The following is a 15080-nucleotide window of genomic DNA, read 5'->3' as shown; positions in this document are numbered from 1 at the left end:
AAACCATGGCCTTAACTAGATGGACCTTTGTTGGTAAAGTTACGTCTCTGCTTTTTAATGCTGTCTAGGTTGGTCATAACTTTTCTTCCAAGGAGCAAATGTCTTTTAATTTCACGGCTGCGGTCACCATCTGCAGTGATTTTGGAGCCCCCAAAAATAAAGTCACTGTTTCCATTGTTTCCCCATCTATTTGCCATGAAGTGATGGGACCAGATGCCATTCAGATTTCCTGAATGCTGAGTTTTAAGCCAACATTTTCACTCTTCTCTTTCACTTTCAAGAGGCTCTTTAGTTCTTCTTCACTTTCTGCCATAAGGGTGGTGTCATCTGCGTATCTGAGGTTATTGATATTTCTCCCGGCAATCTTGATCCCAGCTTGTGCTTCATTCAGCCCAGCGTTTCTCATGATGTACTCTGCATTAAGTTAAATAAGCAGGGTGACAATATACAGTCTTGACGTACTCCTTTCCCAATCTGGAACCAGTCTTTGTTCCATGTCCAGTTCTAACTGTTGCTTCTTGACCTGCATACAGATTTCTCAGGAGGTAGGTCAGGTGGTCTGGTATTCCCATCTCTTTCAGAATTTTCCACAGTTTATTGTGATCCACACAGTCAAAAGCTTTGACACAGTCAATAAAGCAGATGTTTTCCTGGAACTCTCTTGCTTTTTCAATGATCCAACAGATGTTGGCAATTTGATTTTTGGTTCCTCTGCCTTTTCTAAATCCAGCTTGAATATCTGGAAGTTCACGGTTCACATATTGTTGAAGCCTGGCTTGGAGAATTTTGAGCACTACTTTGCTAGCGTGTGAGATGAGTGCAATTGTGCAGTAGTTTGAGCATTCTTTGGCATTGCCTTTCTTTGGGATTGGAATAAAAACTGACCTTTTCCAGTCCTGTGGCCACTGCTGAGTTTTCCAAATTTTCTGGCATATTGAGTGCAGCACTTTCACAGCATCATCTTTTAGGATTTGAAATAGTTCTGCTGGAATTCCATCACCTCCACTAGCTTTGTTCATAGTCATGCTTCCTAAGGCCAACTTGACGTATGGCTGTGACTATCCAAAAATAGTAACATCAAGCATCACAGTAAAATAAATTCCACATATGTGACTTTTCCACAAAGCTACAGTTAATTTTTAGGACATTTTCTAAAATTAAATATCTTACAGGTGCGTGTTTGTTCACCCAGTCCTGTCTGACTCTTTGGAATCTCATGAACTGTAGCCTACCAAGTTCCTCTGCCCATGGGATTATCCCAGCAAGAATACTGGAGTGGGTTTGCTATTTCCTCCTCCAGGGGATTTTCCAGACCTAGGGATCAAACCCGCATCTCCTGCAGCTGCTGCATTCGCAGGAGGGTGTTTTGTTTTTTTTTTTTTACCTTCCAGTGTTGAAATGAGCCAGCTGGGAAGCCTATTTAAAATATACCCATTATTAGCTACAAAGGCTAATTCTGAAAATTAAATATAAACTATTAGCCTATTCAATCAGAAAAGAGAGGATAGAAATTTGGAGGCTCCTATATTCTTCCCATAATGTGTCTTAGTGGGCCCAAAACAGCAGTCATCTGATAATCCACTTCACCATTCACACAGATTTTATCATTTGCATAGAACTTTCACTTAAATGTTGAGCTACACCATAATGCTGTCATAAATGTTATTCACATTTTACAGATTGGAAATTGAAAGTCCAGAGAATTTTAGTTGCTTGTGTAGGTCACGCTTCACAGAGTTAGTAAGTACTCCAATTCCATAATTAACAAAAATAAATATGTGAGGAAGAGTCATGTATTATTACTCTACACCTACATGTAATCAATCAGAAATAGTTTCAAGAACTGCAAATTATTCTGAGGTAAGAAGTAAGAAGTCTCTATTTATAACTTGGGGAGTAACATCTTATTGTTAACTTCAATTATACAAATTGATCTTCTAACCAACAGAGTAACAAACTGTCAAATATAAAACCACGACATATAATTATAGTTCCTGTAATAGTCCAACTTGGGTTTCTTTCATTTTCAAGCCATATTTTTGCAGAAAGCAATAATATAAAGGTTTAATGACCTCTAGTGGACACATGTTTCTTCAACAGTGTGATTTCACTGCAAGCTGTGTATTTCTATAGTACCCACACAAGCGCTTTAAAGAGTCTCTGAAATTAACATCATTCAGGCATTCAGCTACAACTGTCCCTTTTATGCCACACCTCTAAATAATGAGTAAGTTACAAAACAATCAAAAGTTGTTACAAAACAATTCAGTTGCTCAGTCGTGTCTGACTCTTTGCAATGCCATGGACTGCAGCATGCCAGGCCTCCCTGTCCATCACCAACTCCCGGAGTTTACTCATGTCCATTGAGTTGGTGATACAAAACAGTAATTTTTGCTTTTTCAATAGAGAGCTTAAAGGTTTAACAAATGATGTTTAAAGCTTATTTTAATTTCAGGATGGGGGTGGTAAGGGGCTTAAAAGAGTAAGGTCATAAACAGATCCCAAAGATCTGATGACATGCTTTGCTGCTGCTAAGTCACTTCAGTCATGTCCAACTCTGTGCGAGCCCACCACGGCAGCCCACCAGGCTCCCCCATCCCTGGGATTCTCCAGGCAAGAACACTGGAGTGGGTTTCCATTTCCTTCTCCAATGCATGAAAGTGAAAAGTAAAAGGGAAGTCACTCAGTCGTGTCCGACTCTTCGTAACCCCATGGACTGCAGCCCACCAGGCTCCTCCGTCCATGGGATTTTCCAGGCAAGAGTACTGGAGTAGGGTGCCATCGCCTTTGGATGATCTGCTTTATGTAACAGCAATCAGTGCTTTTCGTGCAGAGTAAATATCTACACATTTTTATTAACATACAAACTGTAATGGCAATTATTTATCAAGACCACAGCACTGTTCTATATTTATCACATATATTTTATCCCATCATCACAAAACCTGAGGAGGACACTACTGTCTTTATTTTACAGGTGAGAAACAGAATGGCAGAGAGGTTACAGAGCCAATGAGCAGAGGAGAGGGGCCAGGATTTGTGATTTAAAGACACCTTCGCTCTTAGTGCTATATTGCTTCTCTCATTATCATTATGTAAAACATCTTTTTAGATGATTTAACATCAGCTTAACTGTTTAAACTAGAACATATTTAAAAACTAGAAATAAGACAGAATGGCTCTTCATTAAGCAAGTAGACATTCTGGGAAAACTCAAGCCCTAAATAAAGCTTCAAGAAGCCTTCAGACTTTCATATGGTCCTGTTTATTCTAAGAGCACACCCAAGTCTAATGAGACGAGTTATGTGAATTCCCAGTTGTCTATTCACAGCAGACAATAAACTGCACAGGGTTTAGTAGAAAGTGTATTGACAATGATGTTGGTCTGCAAGTGGAAAGAGGTTAAAGAAAAGCAAAGAAATGTAAGGACTCAAAGTAGTACACTGGTTAGAGGCTACTGGGAGTAGGTTGAAAGGCGTAACATCCTTCAAAAGGTACTAAAGGCTTACTATGGAGAACAGTATGGAAGTTCCTTTAAAAAATAAAAATAGAGCTACCCTAAGACCCTGTAATCCCACTCCTGGGTATATATCCAGAGAAAAACATGATCAGAAAGGATACGTGCACCCCAGTGTTCACTGCAGCACTGTTTACAATAGCCAGGACCTGGAAGCAACTTAAATGTCCATCAACAGGAGAAAGGATAAAGAAAACGTGGTACATATATACAACGGAATATTAGTCAGCCATTCAAAAAGAGTGGAAAACTGCCATTTGCAGCAACATGGATAGACAGTGCTATACTGACTGAAGTAAGTCAGAGAAGGAGAAATATCATATGACATCCCTTACATGTGGAATCTAAAAAGAAATGATATTACTGAACTCACAAAACAGAAAAAGACTCACATACTTAGAGGATGAACTTATGGTTGCTAGAGGGAAGGATGCAGGAAGGAACAGTTAGGGAGTTTGGGATGGACATGTACACACTGGTATATTTAAAATGGATAATCAACAAGGACCTACTGTTTAGCACATGGAACTCTGCTCAATGGTATGTGGCAGCCTTGATGGGAGGAGAGTTTGGGGGAAAATGGATACATGTATACCCATGGCTGTCCGTCCCTGTTCACCTGAAATTATTACAACACTGTTTGTTAATCAGCTATACCTCAATACAAAATAAAAAGGTTTGTTTTTTCTTTTAAAAAGATACTTACAGCTTGTCTGTTGCTAACTAATTTGCAACAGAGAAAGAGAAAGTACATGTGGCAAAATGTTAACAAGTAAGTAATCTAAGTTAAGGTTACATAGGTGTTCTTGAACCAGCCTTTCAACTTTTCAACAGGCCTGAAATCTTTCAAAATAAAAAGTTGAGAGGAAAATAGTTCATATTTTTTAAATGTTGATACATTTTTGTTTGGTACTAAAAGGATTATCATTAGGTTATTGAAAAAGCAGTAAACATGATAGAAGCAGTGTGACATGATAATTGAAGTATGATTTAATTTACAGCTATGCCACTGAAATTAATAAACTTCTATCAGTTATATCTACTTTTTCTCTTAAACGTCTTTGATTTAGACTAAGCACCACAAACTGGGAGCCAACACACAGGAAATCACTCAGTATCTTTTTAAACTTTGTGCTCTGAAGAGTACAGGTGCCCTCCATCTCCTCAGAGTCCCTAGCACTCCCTGTAATCTTCCAATTAGCCCACTCCACTCTTCCGCATACCTAGCCTCTGCAGGCATTTCAATTTGTAACTCATGATTTAAACTACACCTAAACTTTTTAGACGCCAATTCTTCGCACATATTATGTATACCAGATGCTACTAGTTGCTTAATCAATATCCATTCATTTCTTCTTTAACACTAATTTTACTTAAATTTTGTTTAGGGTAACACTGAAGTGAAGTGAAGTCACTCAGTCGTGTCCGACTCCTTGCAACCCCATGGGCTGTAGCCTACCAGGCTCCTCCGTTCATGGGATTTTCCAGGCACGAGTACTGGAGTGGGTTGCCATTTCCTTCTCCAGGAGATCGTCCTGACCCAGGGATTGAACCCAGGTCTCCTGCATTTTAGGCAGACGCTTTACCATCTGAGCCACCAGGGAAGCATCATATCCAGTTAAAAACATCCAAAAGCCGAGAAGTCCTCATCGCTGTAGATGGCTCAGATACTTATTTCGAGCCAAGCACAAACCAAAGAGTGTGTATTAACCATGTTTTCTAGTTTCTATATCTGATGCTTTGGTATCTAAGACTTTGCTGATTAGAGAAAGACTACTTCTAAAGAGACAGTAAAAGACTTACCTGCAAGGGCAACCTTCATATGCAAATGAACCCATTCAAAGCCATACCCCAATCTTGGCTTTACCTCATTTTTACACTGTCCTAACCACCCTGGCTAGCATCAGACAACGAGAGGTGGCCCTTATAGCCCAGAGTCCCATATAATTATTTAAATTAGATGATACTCTGTTTCCCTTCCTTGCCCATTCATTTCCAAGAAAACCACAAGAAAGGCTTACCTGCCGTTCCCCTAGCTCTGCCTTCTGCCCTCCACCAATCCTGTGTGGTCCTGTGTGGTCCAGTGTGCCCTTATTTCTCTCTGGAATTGTAATTCTTTCTTCAACAACTATCATCTCTTGGTCCCTGGGCCTCACCATACCTAACGAAATAACAAAACTACATTTCAAAACAGAGTAGAGCTTCTAGGAAGACTCATGTGTTCCTGGTAAAAAGGAACAGGCTCAACTGGCCTACACCTCTTTCCTTCTGCCTTTCTCCTTTTCTTCCTGCTCACATGTAGACACCTCGAAGTACAGCAGCTGCCTTATGAGTACAAACAGGAAAGCCATATGCAAAGCATGACCAAGAACAGCTGCACTAGCCCTGGACCAACTGCCCCTGAGATTCTGTTACAGAAGAAAAATGAGTTTGATTACACTGCTGTTGGTCACATTTGTTACTTGTAGCCAAAGTAATTATGATTAACACACACTACTCTAACAACTGTTATATTGATACTGGACACTGACAGTAAACTCCTTTATACTCAGCCAGAGAAGGAATATTAGAAAACAGAAAAGTGAACTATACTGAGCATTCAAGGACAGGGACATTTTATTATTAAAAGAACTGCACAGCACACAGCAGAAGCTTAGAAAAGAAATTCTGAAGAATAGACAGGCTGAAGAATTACACTGAAATCACTCCTATTCTTTGTTAGATCATTCCTATCCTTTGTTAGCAACAGCCAAAATGATGGTAATTTTTCTTCAGATTCTATAGTAAAAACCCTTTTGCTTGAATTCTTCATGGTGTGTCTTGAATGGGGACAAAGCTCTCTCTTTTCGTTATCACATTTGTATTTTACAGTGTGGATCCCTTATCTTTGATTTTTTGGTTTTGAATTGTGTATTTCATGTATTATGATGAAGTTTTCTCCATTTTTGAGACATGGTGTTTGTGGAGAAAAAAAAAGACACGAAAGCTTAAAAGAACCATTTGTGATTTCTTTGCCAAATATTTATTTTTGGCATTTACTGAAGTCAAACAAAATGAAGAGTTCCTTATGCTACCAGCAGAAATATTAAGTGTTTTGAACCAAGGTCTCTGACCTATTTGTTTTTTCCCAAAATTCTAAAAATAAAAAAACAAACCTGAATAAAGCAAAAGTAGAAGTAGAAAAGCTACTGGACCTTTCATTTCATTTTATCCGTATATAATATTTACTGACATGCTACAGTCCATGGGGTCACAAAGAGTTGGACACAATTGAACAACAACAGTATTTACTGAAAAATCAACACCATTTAATTTTTCTGACAATGTTTCCTAGAGAAATTTCTGAATATCATAGACAGGAATAATATATCTCATGAAGTCAATGTTACCATTTAGCCTGGTTCCTATAAATGGAAGAACAGAGAAACAGCAAAATTGTTTAGTTTTTTTTTTTTCAGAATAAACTACATAGTAAACCAAGGACTGAGATAATAGACATTTTCTTGTACAAGGCTTTATAATTTACAGTACTTTCAAATAAGATTATCTGGTTTGTTCTATCAACAACAGACAAATTCAAACTATCATGGTAGAAAAATACAGGAAATCATCTGCCATGATATTTGAGCCTGTATTATGAGAAAATACATAAACCTAAAGAAGCATGGGATCTAGTTAGGCATAATTGGCATAAAATTCTTTCCTCAAATTCATATTGTGTAGCAAGTAAGTAAAATGTAAAATTAAGACCCAAACTGGAGATAGACTGGTTACTCTAAACCAGTTGACACACCACAAACTCTTCTTATCTAGAGTGCTTCCCAGTATCAGGTCCAACACACACTCCAGAGCTCACACATCCACACCAAGCCTGCCATAATATTAGATGATAAATGGACCTTATTTCTCAACAGAGCAAAAGCTAGTTGATACAAGATGTTTAATATCATTGTACTTCCTGCATCAGAGTCCAACTTCTGATACTAAGAAAGGACAAGTTTGAGAAAATGGACTTGATTTTAGTCAGAGGCAGACTCCAGTTTATGAATGATCTCTCTTTAAAAAGGTTACTATATTGCATGTGGCCTCTGAAACCTGTCAACGTACTTTCTCCTATGACTAATGGTATAAATTAGAGTTAGTTTATCAGGCTACCTCATAAACACCTGCGTAATCCACAATACTAATGAAATATGGATCGTTTAGATTTTTTAAAGTAAAATCCAGTACTTTCTGAGCTCCTAATTCAAGGTTGCTGAATTGTTAGCCAATATAATAGAATTGTGCTGACTTGCTGCCGTTGAAATGTCAACTCACTCAACCTGTTTGGCTTGCAATTCTGCTTACACAGTGAATGCTATAATCGTCTTTAATATATTACGATAGAGGCAACACAGTGAATAAAAACATAAACACAGCTCAGTAAGATAAAACAGGGTCTACATCTCCACTTGGGACTTTGGTAAAACATCCGTTAAAGACTGTTCTGTGCAAAGCATTCTACTTAGTGTGTCTAGAAGTAGGTTTCAAATCTGGTTTCTCAACAGGATCATCTTCAGAGCTTTTAAAAATACAGATACCCAGAATCTACAGAATCAAATAACCAGAGAAAAGTGTTTGGACAGAGGTCTGGACGCAGGTGAGAAGGCAGCGTATTCACATCCAACAGTACATAGGGGATGATAATTTAAAGACACTGACTTAGAAATAAACACATATGAAAAGCAATTCACTATACACCTATTAGAATGGCCAAAATCCAAACCACTGACAACACCAAATGCTAACAAGGATGAGGAACAACAGGAACTCTCATCCATTGATGGTGGGAATGAAAAATGGTGCAGCCACTTTGGAGACAGTTGGCAGTTTCTTACAACACTAAACACACTCTCACTATACTACCCAGCAATTGTGCTCCTCATTATTATTTAACCAAAAGAACTGACAACTTGTGTTCACACAAAAACTTGCAGACGGATGTTTATAACACCTTTAATCATAATTGCCAAAATGTGGGAGTAACCTAGATATCCTTTGGTGGGCAAATGGATAAACTCTGAAACATCCAGACTGTGGAACATATTACTCATCGTTCAAAAACCACGAAAATACATGAAAAGAAGCCAATCTGAAAAAAAGTCTACATATACATACTGTGTGATTCCAACTGCATTATATTCTGCTAAAAGGTAAAACTATAAAGATTGTTAAAGTCCAGTAGTTGCTAGGGGTTGGGAAGGAAAGATGAACAGACAGAACATTAAGAATTTTTAGGGCAGTATTCTCTAATACTACAATGGTAGATATGTCGCATTACATACAAGTCAAAATCCATGGAATGTACACCAAGAGTGAACTCTAGTGTAAACTGTGGGCTTTGGGTGATAATGACATGCCAAAACAGGTTCCCCAAATGCACCACCATGGCAGGGGATGCTGACAGAGGGGAAGATGGTACATGCGTGGGGACACAGGGTATATGAGAACTGTATTTTCTGCTCAGTTCTACTGTGAACTTATTAGAGACTATTTTTAAAAAGAAAGAAAACTAGTACATACTGTTAAATGTTTGTAAAAGTTAAACAGAATCACTGCTGTAATGTGTGATCATCCCACAAGTCTACTCGCCCTTATCCAATTATCCAATATGCCATACACTCTCCAAACTCAGAGCCTTAAGTCATACATTCATTTAGCCCGAAGGGCCCTTCCCTTCCTACCACTCACTCTCCACCTACCAAAACTCTAGCTGTTCTATCACTTCAAAGTCAGCTCAGTACGTCACTGATTTCACAAAGCCTTCTCGGACCTTATCTAAATTGTGGGTTCCTTCCTACACCTTTCTGTAGGTGTAGGATTCTTCTGTTTGGTTCAAGGTACTGAAAAAATTTTAATGTGACCTTTTAAAAATCAGAGGTTATAGTGCAAGTTCAATGCATGAAGCAGGGCACTCAAAGTTGGTGCTTTAAGACAGCCCAGAGGGATGGGAACCCACTCCAGTGTTCCTGCCTGGAGAATCCCAGGGACGGGGGAGCCTGGTGGGCTGCCATCTATGGGGTCACACAGAGTCAGACACGACTGAAGCAACTTAGCAGCAGCAGAAAGATGGGGTGAGGAGGAGGCAGGTGGCGGGTTCAGGATGGGGGGGACACATGTACGCCTGTGGCTGATTCATGTCGATGTATGGCAAAAACAACCAAAATATTGTAAAACAATTAGCCTCCGATTTAAATAAATTAATTTTTTTAAATCAGAGGTTATATCTAAAAATCTAGATTTCTTACTACCTTTGAGAAAAACAATGACTCTGTTACCAGGTACCAACAGTTACTCCATTACCAGGAATGGGGACAAGCAGCACAAGCTACATTACAGATCCCTCTCCTTGTGGCCTTCCCAACCCCAGAGCAGTGCCATTCATGATACTGCTGTCGTCTACCCTTGTCTCCATGTCATTTTCCTTACTCTCTTCCACTTCATTCATTGGAAGTGTCTGTCCAGCTACCCTTTCTGGTTACTTGCTTCTGTATCTCTCGTACCCACTAAGGTTCCTGAAAGCAAGGACTTACTTCTCCTTCATTCTTCCCATCTAACTAGAGTAAATATTCATGAGCTATTTTCTGAGTTCGCTAATGAGTCAACAAAACAGGAAAAATGTAAACAATCCATCATGAATGTTGCTCCTTAAGCTTTAGCGGTTAGCAACACTGCCTCTTTACTGTATTCATAGCCACTTCAAAACTCTACGCTGTCCTTCTTACTCCTAAGTTGCAAGTAGGCTCTTTATGAGGTTTGGAAGAGTGGGTCTGAGAAACAGAGAAGGAAGAAATCATGTGCTGAAGGCCTATTATGTGCCAGGAATTATACTAGGCTCAATAACTAAGCGAGGGGCAAAAACCCCCCACAGCTAGGGGTGCTTGGCACATCCCCAGGGACAAATCTTGTTGGACCAAGTAGAACTAGCATTCCAAGACAGCGGGTGAGGTTTGGCATCAAGGAAGAACAGAGCAGGGGCTGCCCAGATGGCACTAGTGGTAAAGAAACCACCTGTCATTGCAGGAGACATGAGACTGGGGTTCGATACCTGGGTCAGGAGGATCCCCTGGCGGAGGGCATGATAACCCACTCCATATTCTTGCCTGGAGAATCCCACATACAGAGGAGCCTGGCGGGCTACAGTCCATAGGGTCACACAGAGTTGCACATGACTGAAGTGACTTAGCACACACACACAGAACAGTGCAGAGTTGCCAGGCTTGGGAGTGGTTACTTTGTATTAATATAAACTTTGTGGAACACTTAGAACAGTAGTCAACTGATGCCTGGTGAGGAGTCTGCACTGGAGCCGATTATCCTCATCCCTCACTGGGCGCCCCTTCCCTTTTTAATTGGAGCAATAGATTCAATTACATGTGCCTTCACGAAATCTCACTAGATACCTGGTGCTGTCCTATTTCCCTGAAAGAAAATAGATCATTAAGGAATGTGCCCTATAATCCCTGCTATCAAATAAGGAAAATGTGAAACCAGAAAGAGTAGTTTTCATTAAGAGTATAATCAGATTTAACTAAAGAAAAACCACAAAGCAAATAATTTGGTCTAATAGTATTTTGCTGAGATGCTGTAAAATCTTTAAGTAATTTTTTATTAAGATAGTTGTAGGTTCATGGTAATAAGATATTATTACAAAAAGATCTCTTGTACTGCTTACCATTTCCCCTGGCAGTAACATCTTGCAAACCTATAGTACAGCAGCACAACCAGATATTGATATTGACACAGTGAAGATACAAAACAAATTCCTCATTGCTGTTTTACAGGCACACCTGATTCCCTTCTTGCTCCCCTCACCTCTTCAGTAAGCCCTGGCAACCACTACGTTAGTCCCCATTTTTATAATTTTGTTATTTCAATAACATCATGCAAGTGAAATCATACAATATGTGACCTTTGGAATTGGCTGTTTTCATCCAGGATAACTCCCTGGAGATTCATCCTGCTGTAAAACCTTTTGTTTGGTGATCAGGAACCAGAATTACAACTTAGTAAACAGTCCATTCTGAAGGAGATCAGCCCTGGGATTTCTTTGGAAGGAATGATGCTAACGCTGAAACTCCAGTACTTTGGCCACCTCACGGGAAGAGGTGACTCACTGGAAAAGACTCTAACGCTGGGAGGGATTGGGGGCAGGAGGAGAAGGGGACAGAGGATGAGATGGCTGGATGGCATCACTGACTTGATGGACTGGAGTCTGAGTGAACTCTGGGAGATGGTGATGGACAGGGAGGCCTGGCATGCTGCAATTCATGGGGTAGCAAAGAGTCGGACACGACTGAGGGACTGAACTGAACTGAAACAAAGACTTTGGGTTCCCTCAGGATTCACACTAAAGCAAAGGGCACGAGAAATTGATTTTCACTGTATTCTATTATCTACAAGAGTTCTAAGCTTTCCCCCCACTGTAAAAACATGAAGACATTCCCACTGCCAAATTATTTTACCACAAAGAATGTTTAACACATTGGAATTATAAATGTAAAGGTTGTGACCATGAAGGTTTGTGAAAATTTGTTTCCAAAAGACATGACTAATTAAGAGTAAAAAAAAATCCTTATTATTAATCACTTCTGATAGATATGAATTAAACTCCCTGAGTTTTCTGACTTAGAACTATGTCTGTGCTCTCTCACATACCATGAAGGGAAAAAACAAAAACAAAAACCCTCACTGGAATTGCTGTTGTTTTGAAACTGCAGCCCTCATGTGGAGTTTTAAACCACTGTAGAGAAGAAACACCTGTCAGCTCCAAAATCTTGAAAACCACAAGGTGATTCGTTTATTCTTCAAAGTTTTCCTTCAACACATCTAGTTTCATTCACTTCTAATACCCATCAAACTTGGCAACAAAATCTCCTCATCGCATGACTATTCAAAAAGGAAAAGCTTAATCCTGACCAGGTAACTGACTTCCTATTCCTTACCATTTTTAAAAACAGAAACCAAATAAGCTTGTCTCACATTAGCAAACCTATTAGCAAACAGCAAGCTACAAATAACGAAGGGTCTGTGACCTGGTGCCAAATTTATAAAACAGAGGCCTAAAATTCACCCATCATTTAACCCAATCCATAGTACTCTACGTTAGTTACACGATTTGTTAAGTAAATTGAAACTCATTAGTAACCAGACATAAGATTTCTAGATGAAGCAGATACTCTATTTCTAATTGAGATGAAATGAGAGAGCGAGTAGGGAGGGAGAGAGAATTAGGAATAGAGGGGGAGGGAGGAGAGGAAACGACAGATGGGAGTAAGAAAGGAAGGAAAAGAGGGAGAAAACCTCCCAAGCAGTTCCTCCAAAGGTTTGTATATAATGCTGCTGCTAAGTCGATTCAGTCGTGTTCCACTCTGTGCGATCCCAGGGACGGCAGCCCACTAGGCTCCTCCGTCGCTGGGATTCTTCAGGCAAGAACACTGGAGTGGGTTGCCATTTCCTTCTCCAATGCATGAAAGTGAAAAGTGAAAGTGAAGTCGCTCAGTCCTGCCCGACTCTTAGCGACCCCATGGACTGCAGCCCAGGCGCCTCCATCCATGGGATTTGCCAGGCAAAAGTACTGGAGTGGGGTGCCATTGCCTTCTCCGTTGTATATAATAGACTATGGAGAAAAGTAAGACACATTTAAGTAAAAAAAAAAAAAAAACAGCAAGTAAACTTGAAGTTTCTCAATAACCCCACTAGGTATACATACACTCACACTCCTCTAAAACTAATTTCCCCAACACCACCTTGAACCACCTTTCCTTTTTCTGCTCGGAGAGGGGTCCTAAGCCTAATACAAATGGTTCCATTTAGACACTAGCAGTTAATCAGAGTAATTGACCAGACTCCTTACTCCCTGGTGTAGGCTCACTGACACAGCTTTGTTCAGACAGTCAAAGAGAAAACTGAACGGCAAGCACCCATTTTATCTCTGTGTGTGCCCCGCAGTGCTAGGGTCTGCAGACAACGCAGCATTAAGTGGCCAGTAAACAAGACACGTTGAATGTAGAGAAAACAATATATATGTATTTAATGAGAGATCTACAAATTTCCAGAATGTTACAGGCAAGTTTTCTAACTCCTAAACACCTCAGAGAAAGAATACATAACTCAGTTGCACTGTTACCCACAATCGTGTGTGTGTCCTTTAAATAACTCGCTCAATTTTCTCATTTGAACAATGAAGATAAGAGCACCTAACTCAAAAAGTTTGGAAAGGTTTAAAGAAGCTGGTACAGGTAGTCTTTAGATCAATGCCCGAATTCTACACACTACATAAAGGTGAGTCACTGACGTTACTGAAAAAGATTATTACAATAAAAGTAAAGCCAAAGTAGTACCACCAGAGGGGCCAAAGCTTAAAAGAAATTATTCTAGAAAAACTAAGATCAGAGGTTGGCAGACTTTTTCTGTTAAGGGCCAGAAACTACTATGAATATCGTGGCTTATCAAGCCAACAGGCAGTATTCCCAACCCTTAGAGAAATTCTTCTCCCTGAAAGGCTAATATGGGTTTTTTTGTTTACGTTTTAAAATCTGAGAAGCATTCTTAGTACGTGGGTCCCAACAATTGCAGGCATAATCCAGGTCAGTGCTTTTTAAAGGCAGCAGAAGGAAACGTCTGCGAGTTAGTTCAAGTTGACTGAAAAGCGTGCTGCCTTCAAACTTCTAAAATCCAGAAAGGCCTGGCCGGAGCGGTGGGGAACCCGGGCAGGACCCAGAGTAGGGCCTCAGGACCCCGCAGGACCTCGCGGTTCTCCGGGGCAGCAGAACCCCCGCCACACTTACTCCCAGAAGCGGCCCGCGGCCGATGACCGTCTCCCCGGGCGCCAGGGCCACCCGGGGGCCGCCGTCCTGCGGCTGCAGCTCGAAGCCCCCGGACATGGCGGCGAGGATTAAATAGACCCCTTCGCAAGGAGCGAGACCCTGCAACCGTTTCCGGCTTCCAACGACAGGCGCGGGACGCAGAGAGGCCCCAAGAAACACAAGCGGAGGTAAAGCAAAGACTGCCCTCAAGTGTGCCCCGGCTGCGCGGAGCTGGGGCCCCACCGAGGGGACCGAACCCCACCCTTCCACTCCGGCCAGTGACGCACTCAGGGAATCTCCTTTCACTCCGCCTCCAATCTGTTTTTTAAAAGCCCCGGTTACCCAACCTCCCGACCCCAGCCCTTCTCACCGCCCACCCGGCTCGGAGGACGCCGGTCCTTGTAGTCAAGACGTCTTCCCTTCTCCTCCATTGACGATCTCAGGCGCCCTGGGAAAACTACCAATCCCAAGAGGCAATGCGCGCCCCTCTCTGCGCCTGTGCGAAATCCGAGTCAGCAAGGCGGGGCTAGAGTGGGTGGGAAGAAGGGGACTAGAGGGAAGGATTCGAATTCTGGACAATTTAAATCGCGGATCGAGAGGTAGCAGCTGACAAGTAGGTAGGAGGGGGTCTTCCCTTTACGCTGAGGTCTGGCAGGCGTGATCCGGGGCTCGGCCGTGGCGCTCGCACAGCCTCTGCTTGGCCGACCGGAGCTGCG

The 15080-nt window shown here is 41.1% G+C and overlaps 1 protein-coding gene across 1 annotated transcript in view; it reads right to left on the bottom strand.

Moving 5' to 3' along the window:
* APLF (aprataxin and PNKP like factor) overlaps window positions 1-14591 on the bottom strand; it is a 97813-nt gene extending 83222 nt beyond the window's left edge. The window contains exon 1 of the mRNA XM_052649228.1: window positions 14347-14591. Within this exon, the coding sequence (XP_052505188.1) occupies window positions 14347-14442 (96 nt within the window). The 5' untranslated portion in view covers window positions 14443-14591. The remainder of the gene's footprint in view (window positions 1-14346) is intronic.
* Between the last annotated feature and the right edge of the window lie 489 nt (window positions 14592-15080).

Source organism: Budorcas taxicolor, chromosome 11, assembly GCF_023091745.1.
Source record: "Budorcas taxicolor isolate Tak-1 chromosome 11, Takin1.1, whole genome shotgun sequence".
In the NCBI taxonomy this organism is placed as follows: domain Eukaryota; kingdom Metazoa; phylum Chordata; class Mammalia; order Artiodactyla; family Bovidae; genus Budorcas; species Budorcas taxicolor.
This window is presented reverse-complemented; position numbering and strand designations above follow the sequence as displayed.